Consider the following 15,968-nt stretch of genomic DNA (forward strand, 5'->3'; position numbering starts at 1 on the left):
TTTGTCCCTATCAATCTTTCTGAGTTAAAACACCCTTGAAAGGAGACCTTGGAATTCTTCTAGCCCAACCCGCTGCCCCATTTCACTCAATTCACAACAGTTCATTTAGTGACCGCTTGAAGTTACAACGGCACACAAACAAGTGCCGTTTATGTCCATTTTTCACCATTACGACTGTTGCAGCCTCACGTGATCAAAATTCGGACCCTTGGCCACTGACTCCTATTTACGACGGTCGCGGTCTCCCCCTGGGAGTCATGCGATCCCCTTTTGCGACCTTCTGGTATGCAAAGTCAAATGGGGAAGCCCCGTTTCGCTTAACAACCGCGTGACTGACTTAACAACCGCCATGATTTCCATAGGCAAGGAAGAAAGATGGTAAAAATGGGGCCCAACTTGCTTCACAAATGCCTTGCTTAGCAACAGAAAAGCAGGGCTGAGCTGAGATCATATGTCGAGGACTCCCTGCATTATTTTAGCTTTTAAAGCCTTCTGTGTCTCCTTTTTATTTTTCTACTTCGTTCTTCCTCGCACTATTTCAAACAAGGGCACGTAAAATAGCTGCCAAAAACATCCGTGAAATTTGTCTTATTCCCTCATCCGCTCACCCTAACCTGAAGCGGGGACATGTACACATCTCCAAATTCTTAATTTCTTTCTCCTGCCGTTTAAAAATAACCACATTGCCCCGCCAATTTTGCCAGTTTCCTGGAGGGGCAATGTGGTTATTTACACACACACACACACACACACACACACACACACACACACACACACACCTCTATCTGTCTCTATCATCTATCTATCCATTTATCATCTATCTGTATATCATCTATCTATCTATCTACCTACCTGTCTACCTCTATCATGTCTATATCATCCATCCATCCATCCATCTATCATGTCTGTCTGTAACTGTCTATCTACCTACTTCTATCATGATCTACTTACCTATCTATCATCTGTCTCTATCATCTATATATCATCCATCCATTCATCCATCCATCTATCATGTCTGTCTGTAACACTGTCTGTCTATCTACGTACTATAATGATCTATTTACCTACTCTATCTATCTACCTACCTACCTATTTCTACCTACCTACTTACCTACCTACCTATCTATGTCTGTCTGTCTGTCTGTCTATCTATCTATCTATCTATCTATCTATCTATCTATCTATCTATCTATCTATCTATCTATCGTTGTCTGTCTATTACCCACCTATCTCTTCCATATACAGGTTCAAATCTGGCACCGAAAAGACACAGATCATTGTTTTTTTCACTCACACACCCCCTCCCAATAAAAAACCCACCAAAAAAACAGCATGAAATATTAAACAGAAAGCCTGGGAAAACGCTTGCCTGAACACGGAGCCTGCATCGTCGTGCCGTACCTCGGCAGCCTGCAAATCAAGAAGGCCAGAATAGCTTTGGAAAGAGAATTAGATTTTGGCAAATAAAAAGCGGGGGAACGTGGAAGGTTTCTCTCCCACCCCCACTTTCCACTGACTGCTGGGTTAAATGGAGGCCGGGAAGGAAATGAAATTCTCCCTGGATTTGCAGAAAAAGCTGGTTTTTTGGGGGGTGGGGGTTGCAGGGAGAGAAAAGGAGGTGGTGGTGGGATCTCTCTGGGGCCCCCTTGCTCCAAATCAATTTCCAGATACGACAGGCCTGGACAGCCCCATCCTTCCGCGATGATGGAGTTTGTAATTGTAACGTGTCCCGTCGGGAAATGCTGAGTCTGAAATACGAAGATGGGAAATTATTGTATACGAAGGAATACATATATACATATATACATATATACATATATACATATACATATATATATATATATATATATATATATATATATATATATATATATATATATTTGTTTTCTTAAGTTTTCGTGGGTACTGACATATATATATATATATATATATATATATATATATGTATATGTATATGTATATGTATATGTATATGTATATGTATATGTATATGTATATGTATATGTATATTCCAAAATACGAAGATTTGGACATTATCCAAAGGGAAATTATTTCTGAGGGGATTCGAAGCCATGGTTCAACTTCCTTGCTCAACCCCCAGCCCCAGCCCGTAACCGTAACCGTAACTGGCCACGTGGTTTGTTCAGACCTGTTTTTCAAGCCAGCCAGAATCCAAAGCCCTTCCTTGAACTCGGCTGTCCCGACCCCACAACCTCAAGCATGGTTGGCTGGTTGGCAGAGTGACAAGGCCTAATACCACATCGATCCTGAGGCCTTTGGAGAAAGCCACTCCTCCGCCTCTCTCCTTGGGAGAAACAGCGGCTTGTAAAACGGGCAGTGGGAGATAGGGTTCCTTCCATCCTTCCCACTCCCTTCCTTCCTTTCCTCCTCCCTCCCTCCTTCCCTTCCTCAATCCCCTTCTCCCTCCTTCCTCAATCCCTTCCTTTCTTCCTCCCTCTCTTCCACAATCCTCCCTCCCTTACTCCCTCCCTCTTCTTTCCTCAATCTCTCCCTTCTTTCCTCTTTCCCTTCCTCCTCCCTCCCTTCCTCCCTCCTCCCCTTCTTCCTCAATCTCTTCCTTCTTCCTTCCTCCTTCCTCAATCTTCCCTCCCTCCCTCCCTCCCTCCTTCCTTCCTTCCTTCCTTCCTTCCTTCCTCAATCCCTCCCTTCTTTCCTCTTTCCCTTCCTCCTCCCTCCCTTCCTCCCTCCTCCCCTTCTTCCTCAATCTCTTCCTTCTTCCTCCCTTCTTCCTCAATCTTCCCTCCCTCCCCTCCCTCCTTCCTTCCTATCTTCCTTCCTACCTTCCTTCCTTCCTTCCTTCCTTCCTCCTCCCTCCCTCAATCTCTTCTTCCTCCTTCCCTTCCTCAATCCTCCCTTCCTTCCTCCCTCCCTCCCTCCCTCCCTCCCTTCTTCCATCCCCTTCCTTCTTTCCCTCTCTCTTTCTCTTTCTTTCTCTGGCACACAGGGACGAAATCTAAAAGAGCATGCAAGAGGGAAACAAAATAAGAAAAAAGCCTGCCCTTCGGGGAAAGAAAATAAAAATAAATATAAATATAAATATTTCTCCCACTGTCCCTTAACAGCTGAGCTTAGCCTTATTCAGTGATGTGCAGCCTTGCTGATCAGCCAGGAACAAAAATGCACAACCCTGTGCCATCTCAACAGCGGTTGTTCGGTACAACGATCAACCCAAAAACATCACATTCACACATGGGTAGAGTTCTCCTAATTCCTCTCTAAACAGGGTTCTTGGAAATGCTAACCTGGCAGACATGGGATTATCTAGAGGGGAGTTTTTTGGCAGGTTGAAAGTGCCTGGACTTCAACTCCCAGAATTCCCCCAGACAGACCGCTTAAGTCCCCCATCCTATTAAACATAAAATCTCTTACAACCCTGAAAAACCTTGACTTCGTTTAGGGACAATTCGTAATTACAACGGCAAGGAAAAAAGTGACATACGACCGTATTCACACGTATGACCAGTGGTGGGATTCAAAAATTTTAGCAACCGGTTCTCTGCCCAGTTGCTGGGTGGGCGTGGCCTAGTCAGCCTCCTGCACCATAGTGGGGGGAAGCGTTTTCGCAAAAATGGCCTTCCCCAGGCTCCGGAAACCGTCTGGAGGCTGGAAATAGGCCCGTTTTCACCTTCCACGAGCCTGTGGGAGGCCCATTTTCCACTACCCCCTGTTTTCCACTTACCTGGGATCCAAAATGGACCGTGTGTGGACGCCTGGGAGGGGTCGGGTAGGTCGGGGCCAGCCGGTCGTCAGAACTATCGCTTCGCCGAATAAGACATAAATTTAACATCCGGTTCACACGAACCGGTCCGAACTGGCTGAATCCCACCCCTGCATACGACCGTCGCAGCCTTCCAATGATCATGTGATCAAAATTCAGGTACTTGGCAAATGACTCACATTTACGACGGTTGCAGTGTCCCTGGGGGTCACCGGATCCGTTTTGGCCACCTTCTGATCAGCAAAGTCAGTGGGGAAGCCCAGATTCACTTAACAACCATGTTCCTAACTTAACCACTACAGAGATTCACTTAACAACTGCGGCAAGAAAAGTCATAAAAGGGGGCAGAATTCACTTAACAGCTGTCTCGCTTGCACTCAATTGGGGTTCAAGAAGTACACCTATATGGAAGTGATGCACCATTTCCTCCTTCCGTGTTGAGGGTCCAATTTTCCTGTTGAGTCTGAAACCACGAGATTTCCTCATGGTCTTCCATCCCTAAATTTCCAGCCCAGATATAGTTCTTAACTTTAGAGTGGTGCGTTGGTCTAGAGGTGGAGCTCTCACCTCACAATCAGGAGACTGTGAGTTCTATCCTAGATAGAGGCAGATATTGCTCTCTCTGGGCACCATGAGAATATATCTGCTGAACAAAAACTCTGCATTGGCAACAGGAAGGGCATCCGGCCATTAAAACACTCAGCTCCATTCAGTTGCCTCGACTCCACCCCACAAGGGATTACGGGATTGTTAAATGATGATGATGATATAGTTCTTAAGTTTCTGTTACTGGCCAAGCTGTTATTTGCTTACAAAACAAAAGATTGACCTATCCTTTCACTACCAATCATCCAGGCTAGGAAAACCTGACAAGGGCTATACAGCTGGTCCTCGACTTATGACCACAATTGTACGCCCAACATTTCTTTTGCCAAGTGAGACATTTGTTCAGTGAGTTTTGCCCCATATTACGATGTTTCTTGTCTCTGAGTGAATCCCTGCAGCTGTTAAGTTACCCTGGGATGCTGTGACCGTCATAAATACGAGCCAGTTTCCAAGCGTCTGAATTCTGATCACGTGACCCTGGGGATACTGTGATGGTCATAAGTGTGAAAAATGATCCTAAGTCATTTTTTTCAGTGGCCTTGTAGCTTTGAACAGTCAGTAAATGAACTAGTGTAAAGCGAGGATTACCTGTACTGTCAGAACATCCAAGACACAGGCGTAACTTTGTCACATGGACATGGGTTTATAATGTGAATTTAGGTGCTGCTTGGGACCAGACCGAACTTCTCCACCAAAACCCATTCATCCCTTCTTGAGAACCAAGGACGAATTACATAGAATAGAGTAGAGTAGAGTAGAGTAGAGTAGAGTAGAGTAGAGTAGAAAATAGAATTGAAAAAGAATAGAATAGAGTAGAAAATAGAATTGAAAAAGAGTAGAATTGAATAGAGTAGAAAATAGAATCGAAAAAGAATAGAAGATAGCATAGAATAAGAATAGAATAGAAAGAATAGTAGAGTAGAAAATGGAACAAGAGTAGAACAGAATAAGAATAGAAAATAGAATAAAAAAAGAATAGAATAGAATAGAATAGAGTAGGAAATAGAATCGAAAAAGAATAGAAGATAGAACAGAATAAGAATAGAATAGAATAGAATAGAATAGAATAGAGTAGAGTAGAGTAGAAAATAGAATCGAAAAAGAACAGAAGATAGAACAGAATAAGAATAGAATAGAATAGAATAGAAATAGTAGAATAGAAAATGGAACGAGAGTAGAATAGAATAAGAATAGAAGAATCAAAAAAGAATAGAGTAGAGTAGAGTAGAATAGAGTAGAAAATAGAATGGAAAAAGAAGAGAGTAGAGTAGAAAATAGAATTGAAAAAGAATAGAATAGAAAATAGAACCAAAAAAGAATAGAATAGAGTAGAGTAGAGTAGAGTAGAATAGAGTAGAAAATAGAATGGAAAAAGAATAGAAGATAGAATAGAATAATAGAATAGAAAGAATAGTAGAATAGAAAATGAAACAAGAGTAGAATAGAATAAGAATAGAAAATAGAATTGAAAAAGAATAGAATAGAAAATAGAGTAGAAAATAGAATAGAATAAAAATAGAATAGAATAGAATAGAATAGAATAGAATAGAATAGAAAATAGAAATGGATAGGATAGAATAAACAGAGTCGTTAGGGACCTTGTAGGTCATCTAGTCCAATCACCCGCTCCGCCCAAGCAAGAGACCCTACACCATTTCTGACAGATGGCATTCCAGTCTCTCCTTGAAAGCTTCCAGCGACGAAGCTTCGCTGCTTTCGCCCGTTCAGACGACCAGCCGGCTTTCGCCGCTTCGCAGGGGGGCAGTCGACACGCGTCGGCGGCGGTCATGGGGGAGCGCCCTCCCGGTTCGGCTGCTCGACGCGTGCGTCTTTTGGCTGAGGCGGAATGAAAAATCTCCGCTTTAGTCCGGCCTCAGCCTGTGCCACACGTGTCCCTACGTGGATCCCCGCAGGCAGCTCCAGCGGGAGCTGATGCAGGGATTGCGGGAATTGGAAAGTCTGGCTGGCGGCTGCGGCTTTGTCTGGAGTTTTAATTTAGATGCAAATGAGGAGGGCTGGGCTGCTCCTCTGCCAGCATATTAATGAAGACTTTCCCTTTCTGCGGGGGGCTTGTGGGGCGTCCAAGGAGCCGCATTCCCAGGTGTATCTGTTTTGTCTGGCTTCTAGCCCTGGTAAGCCTCGGGACTGATCAGAAAGGGACTGGGATCCAGGAATCGACATGGTCTCCGGAGAGCAAGCTGGAACAAATTACAGATTCACAAGAGTTGAAAGGGGCCTTGTAGGTCATCTAGTCCAACCCCCACTCCAAAGCAGGAGACCCTATACCATTTCTGACAAATGGCAATCCAGCCTCTTCTTGAAGGTCTCAAGTGATGAAGCTCCAACTTCCAAAGGCAACTTCTGTTCCATGAGTTGATTGTTCTCACTGTCAGAAAATTCCTCCTTATTTCCAGATTGAATGTCTCCTTGTTCAGTTTCCATCCATTATTCCTTGTCTGTCCTTCAGGTGCCTTGGAAAATAGCTTGACCCCTTCCTCCTCTCTGGGGAAGCCCCTCAAATATTGGAAGACGGCTATCCTGTCTCCCCTGGTCCTTCTCTTCACTAGACTAGCCAGGCTCAGTTCCTGCAAATGTTCACCGTATATTTTAGTCTCCATCATTCTGGTTGCTCTTCTCTGTCTCAACATCTTTTTTAATATCTGGTGACCAAAACTAGTATTCTAGGTGTGGCCTTACTAAGACTTTATAGATTGGTATTAGTACCTCCCTTGATCTGGATTGTATCCCTCCATTAATACAATTTAGGATTGCATTGGCTTTTTTGGCTGCTGCTGCACACTGCTGGCTCATGTTTAGCTGGTTATCCACTAAGATCCCTCTCACAGTCACTGCTATTAAGCCAGTCTGTATGTGTATTTTTGATTTTTCTTGCCTAGGTGTAAGACTTGACTTTTCCTTACGTTGAATTTCATTTTGTTAGATACAGCCCAGGGGTCTAATCTGTCGAGATCCATCTGGATCTTGAGACTATTTTCTAGGGAGTTGGCTATTCCTGCCAGCTTAGTATCATCTGCAAATTTGGTAAGTTCCCCTCCTATTCCCTCATCTAAGTCGTTAATGAAGATATTGAAGAGTCCTGGGCCTAAGATGTGGCATCCCATTGCTTACTTCCCTCCATGTAGACTTAGACCCATTAAAGACTACTCGTTGAGTATGTTTGCCAGCCAGTTGCAAATCCATCTGGTGGTGGTGCTATCTATTCCACTTTTTTCTAGCCTCCCTCCCTCTTCCCATTTCCCAATCTGGAGTACCGATCTTGAGCTCACTTCGTGGTGCCCCATTCCTTTTTTCAGGTGGGACAATAGAGGGCTAGATCGCTGTTTCTCAACCTTGGCTAGTTAAAGATGGGGGGAACGTGTCTTGAACCGACCATGGTTGAGAGACACTGGGTGAGATGACTGGAGGTCTTCTTTTTTGGTGTGTGTGTGTGTGTGTGTGTGTGTGGCTGTTCGGGGATAGCTTGCCAGATCTTCCTACCTCTTTTTGTGGTCTCCCATCCCTGGCCAGCCAGCTGGCTGCTTCCCTGTCCTGACTTTCCTACATCCCTAGGGTCTCCTCGTGGTTTCCCTGGCTTAAAAAAAAGAAAGCCCGACCAGGCTTTTCTCCATCCCTGGGTTCTCCTCATGGTCTCCCATCCCTGGCCTAAAAAAGCCAACTGGCATCTTCTCTGCCCTGCTTCGCTCCCTCCCACTGCCTGGACTCACTTGCTCTATGCTCCCTCTCCTTCCCCTTCTGTCCGCCTGCAGGTGAAGCGTCCAAAAAGCCGATAATTACCTCCCCCCTGCACACCCCAACATCCGCTAATGGACTGACTCCCCACAGCTCCATGGCATTGATTGACGGTTCCAGTGGCTGGCGCATACACCCCCTTGTCCCGTGGCTGGCAGAGGCGTAGATGCACAGTAGACCGAGAGAGAGGAAAGGAAAGGAGAGGAGAGGAGAGGAAAGGAAAGGAAAGGAAAGGAAAGGAAAGGAAGACAAATAGGAGAGGAGAGGAGAGGAAAGGAAAGGAAAAGAAAGGAAAAGAAAGGAAAGGAAGAAAAATAGGAGAGGAGAGGAAAGGAAAGGAAAGGAAAGGAAAGGAAAGGAAAGGAAAGGAAGAAAAATAGGAGAGGAGAGGAAAGGAAAGGAAAATAGGAAAGGAGAGGAGAGGAGAGGAGAGGAGAGGAAAGGAAAGGAAAGGAAAGGAAAGGAAAGGAAAGGAAAGGAATATAGCTAAAGCAGAGGAGAGGAAAGGAAGATATAAGGAGGGGAGAGGAAAGGAAAAAGAGAGAGAGAGAAAGGAAAGGAAGAGAGGGGGAATAGAGGGAAAGGAAAGGGAAGGAAGAGAGAGAGAGCAGGAGGGAGAGAGAGAAAGGAAAGGAAGAGAGAGAGAGAAAGGAAGGAAAAGGAAAGGAAGGAAGGAAGGAAGGAAGGAAGGAAGGAAGGAAGGAAAAAGAAAGAAAGAAAGAAAGAAAGAAAGAAAGAAAGAAAGAAAGAAAGAAAGAAAGAAAGAAAGAAAGAAAGAAAAGGGAGGGGGCTGCAAAGCCATCTGGGGATAGGCAGAGGGGGTGCACAGGACACGGGGAGGGGACACCTGGAGAGAAAGGCAGGCAAGTTGGCAGGTGAGCCACCACCCCCTTCCAAAAAAAGCCAGCCTGACTGTGCAAGAGAGATGCCAATTAAGATAGCGGTAGACCGTGTGCCACGCCAGCCTTGAAATGCAGCGCACACCCAGAATAGCAATCAGCTCCAGGCAGGCACGGTTAGGACCCCCACCCCACCCAACACACACTCACACTCTCCAAGCCCAGCCCATCATGACCACGGGGGTCGGGTGGGTCCTTTTCTTTCCACTGCTCTTCCCCAGCTTAAGGCATGCCCTCCCCTGGGGGGCAGGTTATCTCCTCCCAACTCTTCCCCCCGTTCTTTGCAGCGCTGGAGAACAGGAGTGAGAACAGACCCCCTCCCACTGGGGGTCCCTTGCCCCCCCCCCTTCCAAGAAGCAAAGACCAGGCAGGCTGACTTCTGTTTTGTCACATTTGCACAATTCCTGGACGGATGCAATACACCAAGCCCTCGATCGGAGTTTGTGCAAGCTTTAGAAATAAATTAACTATAGTAGCTAACGCAGCCAGGTTGGCAACCTTGCCGGTTGCTCATCCGGTGGTCTGGATTGGCAGCTTCCAGCATCTTCAATGTCCTTGGAGGGTATCTGAGAACCCTTGATTCACACAAAGTGAGGCCCCCGTGTGAGCCCATCCTCTCCCAACCAGTACTTGGATGTAACTGAGTTGCTTGCCCTGTAACGCAGTTTGTCTGACTGATCTTGCCCCGAGTTTCCTTCATGGCAAGACAGTGTGGCCTGCCCCATCAGATTCCTGTAATGGATGTGATGTGGCCGGCTGTTCCTTCCCCATATTGTCTAGCTTAAGTGAGGCCATGCTGGTTTAAAGTGGCTCAAGTTGGTGGCTTGTGTCGATTTTTCCCCACCATGTTGGTTAATTATTTCATTTTGCTGCAATTCCTTAAAATGGATTGATTCTAAAATGATCAAAAGAGGTCAGGCTGAGAATAGAACAGAACAGAATTCTTTAATGCCCAAGTGTGATTGGACACACAAGGAATTTGTCTTTGGTCCATGTGCTCCCAAGGTACATAAGAAAAATAAAATACATTCCTAAAGAATCATAAGATACAACACTTAGTGATAGTCATAGGTTCCTAATAAGCAATCAATACTAGGGAACAAATAAAACAATATAAATTTTAAAGATACAAACAACATGTTTATAGTCGTAAGTGGGAAGAGATAGGTAATAGGAAGGATGAGCAGAAGAATAGTAATAGTCTTACTAAGTAGTGTTGTATTAAGTAGTGACTGTCTTGTGGGAATTATTTGTTTAGCAGAGTGATGGTGTTCAGGAAAAACTGTGTCTAGTTGTTCTGGTAGCATCGTTTTGAGGAAAGGTGTTGAAGCAGTTTATGTCCAGGATGTGAGGGGTCTGTAAATATTTTCACAGCCCTCTTTTTGACTCATGCAGTATAACAGGTCCTCAATTGAAGGCAGGTGGGTAGTAATTGTTTTTTTCTGCAGTCCTAATTATCCTCTGAAGTCTATGTCTGTCCTGTTGCGTTGCAGACTCAAACCAGACAATTCTAGAGGTGCAGATGACAGACTCAATAATTCCTCTGATATCGCTCAAGCTGGTTTATTTTTTGCACCCTGGCTCCCTTCCTCACCTGACAATCAATCTAGGGCATTCTCTGTGCTCAAAATCATATAGAACGATGGATTTCTAAGGGGTTACCGAATAACAGTTGGAAGGGACCTCGGAAAACTTTCAGCCCACGCTGATGCTCAAGCAGAAAAGATGGGTGTTAGTTGGACTCTTCCTGGGCATCCTCTTTGCCGTCTCCATCCTCTTCAGTGCGGAACACCAAGCCACGATAAACCTGACTCAGATCTTCCCGCGACACACAGACCCAACCGTCAGGCCGGACATGGTAGAGATCCACGTTGCCGCCGGAATAGGCGTCTCGGTGGGCAGCGTGAGCCACTGCTTTGCGGGCCAGCAAGAATGCCTCCGCCTGGGGAAGATCGTACTGATAGGTGCCATCCAGCACACCGTAGGCGTAAGGGGATCCGGACCCCACAGCCAAAACATCCCCGGAGAAACGGGTCCCGTCGCTGTAGACGTAATGCAAACCGGGTCCCTGGCAATCCCAACCACACAGCAACGTGGCCACACAGAGATCCTTCTGGGCGCATCCTTTCAGCATGAGAGCGAGCAGCTTGGCCGCCCCGGCCACACTGGGCTGCCGGCCTTCTGAAAGTTGCCTCATGCGGAGCGCACAGCGTAGGAGACGCAGCCAGGTAGCACAGTCGGCCGAGGTCCCTGACGTGGTTGCCAGAAGGTGTCGGTGCAGCGTGATGACCTTGCGGGAAGACGGATCGGACACCAGAGCCCCGCAGGAAGACCGAGTGTCCGCTGCCACCACCACCCCATGGCTACAGCGGAAGGCTAGTGTGGTGGTGCCGTGGGACAGCAGGAAGGGACGGGGCACCTCGGGCCCACTGGGTTGCAGCTGGACCCAGGGAGGCACCTGCAAAGGGTCCCTTGTGCCAACAACATCCTGGAGAGCCATTTGGGAAGAAAATAGAGAGCGAGGGGAGGCGAGTATTTAAAGGTTGAGCATGAGCTCCTTCGCTTGGATGGGGAGGAGGGGACCCAGGTCAACTGGGGGGTGAAGAGGGAAGCATGAGGCAGTGGAGGGAAGGATTGTGTTTCTTGGGACACAGAGCAAGGTTTGGGAGAAGAGGCAGTATTCGGTTGCACGCGTCAGAGAGCAGGTCTGGGCCCGTGTCAGGGGCTGAATTCTCTCTCTAAAGGTTTAGATAATTTCACTGAAAGGGGATGGAATTTGATGCCGCAGCCTATCTCAGCCCCCAGCTTCAAGCTTTCCTAAAGAGTGGTATGGTGTGCCTTTCTCTGGATTTGAATGTGGACTTCTATTCCAAGCAGTCTTACAAAAGCGTGCGGGTGTGGGAAGAGGGGCATAAGAATTGGTCTCAGAGGATCGTCTCAGTGATAACCCAGTACAGAAAGTCTTCTACTTACAAACAGTTCATTAATTCAGTCGTCGTCATCATTATCATCATTTAATGACTGCATAATCCCTTATGGGGTGGAGTCTGGGCAACTGAATGCAGCTAACAGAGTGTTTGATTGGCCGGATGCCCTTCCTGTCACCAATGTGGAGTTTTTCCCCCCCAGCAGATATATTCTCATTGTGCCCAGAAAGAGAAGTACCTGCCACTACCTAGGATCGAACTCACAGCCTCCCAATTGTGAGGCAACAGCTCCACCTCTGTGCCCCCACACCGGTCCACAAACAGTTCATTTAGTGACCGTGCAAAATTACGACGGCACTAAAAAAAACCCAACATGACCATTTTTGACCCTAACCCTAATCTTTGGCCTAGGGGCTGAGCAAAACACAAGACAAGGAAATAATCTCTCTTTTTCCCAAGGGTGTCTTTGATTGGTACCCACTGCTGAACTGAGAGGGTCTCTCTTGGGAGGGTCGGGAAACCACTTGATTTTTACTCTTGGGACTTCTGGAGACGCTATTTTTAGGATGAACTCTCTTGAGCAATCCGGCAGCTGTGTTTTGATACCCAAGATCCCTGTGCTGCATGAAGTCTTCGGTGTCATTTGGTTACCTGTCCTGAAATTCAAGGACAGGACAATAATTGGAAAATAAGAACATTTTAATTCAGGTTTGACTTTCCCCACAGCTGAGACCCGGTGTTCCCAACCTAAAAACGATTTGTTCTCTCTCCAAGGTTATTCCTGGCTTGTCCCTTCCTCGCCTGCTCCCCCAAATGATGCTATCTTGTTAACAGCTGTCAGTCTTTCCTATCTGCATCCTCTGGGGGGAGGACGGGACGCTGAATAGTCTCCACCCCACCCTTTCCGTGTGTCCTTCCAGAGGTTGGGAAGCGAAGAGTCTCACGCGTGCTGTGAGCAAGCAAGAAAAAAAAGGGTACATGCCACAGATGTGCCGGAGGTGTGCATCCCAATAGCTGGAGACAGCTGGGAGACTTTGCACACTTCATTTGCACTCCAAAATCCAGTGGAGATTCTCTCAAATTTATTCCAATTTACTTCTTGAGCAGCTTTCAGTTTTAACTTCAGGGCAACCATTCCAAGAACTGAGATCCTGGCTGGGATCTTGGGGAATATTTGTGGCGCTTGTTCCAGATGTTGAACATTGCGGTTGTCAGAAGAATAATTTGGGGTTCCAACTCAAGCCGGGAATTGAGCAAGCAAGCATAAAAAATGAGATCCAAACAGCTGTGAGGAAAGAAGAAATTTTGATTCCCGAAAGCAAACAGTTTGCCTTTAAGGGCAGCTGCAGAGAAATGGGGTACAGCCGAGGTGAGCTTCAAAAATTTTAGCAACTGGTTCTCTGCCGGTTGCTGGGTGGGCGTGGCCATGGTCTAGTTGGCCTCCTGCATCAGGGCCGGGAGGGGGGCATTTTCACCCTCCCCAGGCTCCAGAGGCTTTTCCTTAAGCCTCTGGGAGGGCGAAAATGGCCTCCCCAGGCTCCTGAGGCCAGAAACAGGCCCATTTCCGGTCTTCAGCAGCTTTTGGGAAGCTCGTTTTTTGCCCTCCCCAAGTTTTCACGTGGGCCCTGTACTTACCTGGGATCCAAAATGGGCTGTGTGGTAACTCCTGGGAGGGGCAGGGCGGGAGAGGTCAGACAGGGATGGGATTTGCCGGTTCACCAAACAGGCCATAAAATTAGCTACCTGTTCAGTTCCGGTTCGCTTGAACTGGGGCAAACTGGTAACAGCCCACTCCTATGGCGACAGATTTTCATAGGGGGAGTTTGGCTGGGGTGTGGAAGTGTCTTATGGGTGGATTTTAGGGTGACCACTTCAGGGGTGTTTGCATGTATGTTTATAGGTGGTTGTTCTTGTGAACATGCAGTTCTGCTGGGGAGCTTCATCACTGGAAGCTTTCAAGAAGAGATTAGACTGCCATCTGTCAAAAATGGTGTAGGGTGTGCTTGGGCCAGGGGTTGGACTAGATGACCTACAAGGTCCCTTCCAACTCTGTTAATCTAATCTCATCTCACTCTATTTGTGTTTACAGACCTTATCCTTTGATATGTGGATTAGGGCATTTGAGAAAGTTTGAATAAAAGGATTTTCCTCTGTTTTTTTTTCTAATTTTACTTAATTAACCTGACTGTCCATTATCAAGTGGAGACGCTAATTCTGAATCCATTGGGGATTCCATTAATGTTTTAAGGGAAGATGGAAACAGCATAAATAATAAAATATATTTTGATATAAAACTTCTCTCTGGGTCAAAGAGAAAGAGGAGCAGAGAGACTTGAAGTGGCTATTTTAGTTCTGCCAGTTCCATCTTTTGGAAGAAAATAAAATTGGGTTATTATTATGGGTAATCCTCGACTTACGACCACAATAGAGCCCAACATTTTGGTTGCTAAGCAAAGACATTTGTTAAGTGAGTTTGGTCCCATTTTACAACCTTGCCATTGTTGTTAAGATAATCGTGGCAGCTGTGAAGTTAGCTACCTGGTTGTTAAGTGAATTGGGTTTACCCATTGATTTTGCTCATCCGAAGGTCGCATCACAAGTGTGAGTGAGTTGCTAATGTGAGTCTGAATTTGGATCATGAGACTGTGGGGGATGCTGCAATGGTTTTGAGAGTGAACAACGGTCGTAGGTCATTTTTTTAAAGTGATGATTCGGTTGCTAAATGAACCAGTGGAACTGCTTGTCACCAGAAGTTGTGGGTGCTCCATCAGTGGAGGTTTTAAAGATTGGACAGCCATTTGTCTGAAATGAGGTAGGGTCTCCTGCTTGAGCAGGGGGTTGGACTAGAAGACCTCTAAGGTCCCCTCCAACATTCTGTGATTCTTTAAGTCAAAGACTACCTGCACAGGATTCAAAAGGGGAAGCCATGCAAAGATTGGTGGGCCAAATGTCATCAGTTTCTTCATCATTTTTAAAGAAGATTAAAGAGGAGTACGAAAGCCAGGTACAGGGGAGTAAACAGGAACAAAATGAAAAAAAAAAAGCTATTTTCAGTCAAGAGAGTAGAGATCACAAATCTTAAGAGACACCTTCCCATGGAGAATGTTCAGGACATCAGCATGGAAGCAAAACTATTAATACAGTACTAAAGCTTTCTACAGATATAAAATTGGAATTGAATTTCCTTTTTCTGCGGGAAAGAAGGTAAGTGTTCTAGGGGGGTGGTCGTTGGAGGGGGTCCATCCACGCAAGTACTAACCTGGCCTGATGTGGCTTCGCTTTGTAAAACAATAAACTAATAAACACATACATACATAAAAATACAAAAATAAACTGTACAAAAGCATGTACTGTAGCAATACAAAGCATCACAGCCAAGGGTAAAAGAACAACCATTAATAGAAGAACAGTGTGCATATGGGCATATATTCATTTATCTATCTATCCCTGTCACCTATCTAATCTGTCATATCTATCTATCTATCTATCTATCTATCTATCTATCTATCTATCTATCTATCTATCTAATCTGTCATATCTGTCTGTCTGTCTGTCTAATTCCATTCAATGATGTCTGATTCTTGAAGACTTTCTGGACATTTTTTTGCACTTTTCCTTACCAAGTGTTTTAAAGTGGCTTGCCTTTGTGGGGCTCAGCAAGTGACCGGCCCAAAGTCACCCAGCTGGCTTGGTACCCAAGGCACAACTAGAACTCATTTGTCTCCTATTTCTGGAGCCTGATGCCTTAACCACTACACAGAACTGCCTCCTGTGTGAACATTACAGTATCAGTTTGCTGTTTTAAAATCTGTTTTTACTCCGTGTCATCAAGAGGCAGTGAGTTCCTCCAGAGAACTTCTGTGATTGCATCCTGCAGAAGTCAAAACTGATTCCTTTTGGGTTATTTACTTCCCTAACGTAGAATAAATTTGAATTTCAGCAATAAATTCCATGTTTTTCTCTTCTTCCCAGCACATCAGCCCCAAAGATGTTCGCCCTCTTTTCTTCTCATACAACATTGCCAACCGGCCGGGCAAGCTTATCTTT

At 45.7% G+C, this 15,968-nt stretch overlaps 1 protein-coding gene across 1 annotated transcript; it reads right to left on the reverse strand.

Moving 5' to 3' along the window:
• Positions 1–10,726: 10,726 nt before the first annotated feature.
• Positions 10,727–11,530, reverse strand: PSMB11 (proteasome subunit beta 11; the record flags this gene model as incomplete). The annotated part of the gene is made up of 1 exon (XM_087917309.1): positions 10,727–11,530. A coding segment is annotated over one exon (804 nt), but the record flags the coding sequence as incomplete, so codon positions are not given.
• Positions 11,531–15,968: the final 4,438 nt, after the last annotated feature.

This window comes from Pseudonaja textilis, chromosome Z, assembly GCF_049901715.1.
Source record: "Pseudonaja textilis isolate UNSWEBS1 chromosome Z, rPseTex1.2, whole genome shotgun sequence".
Lineage (NCBI taxonomy): Eukaryota > Metazoa > Chordata > Lepidosauria > Squamata > Elapidae > Pseudonaja > Pseudonaja textilis.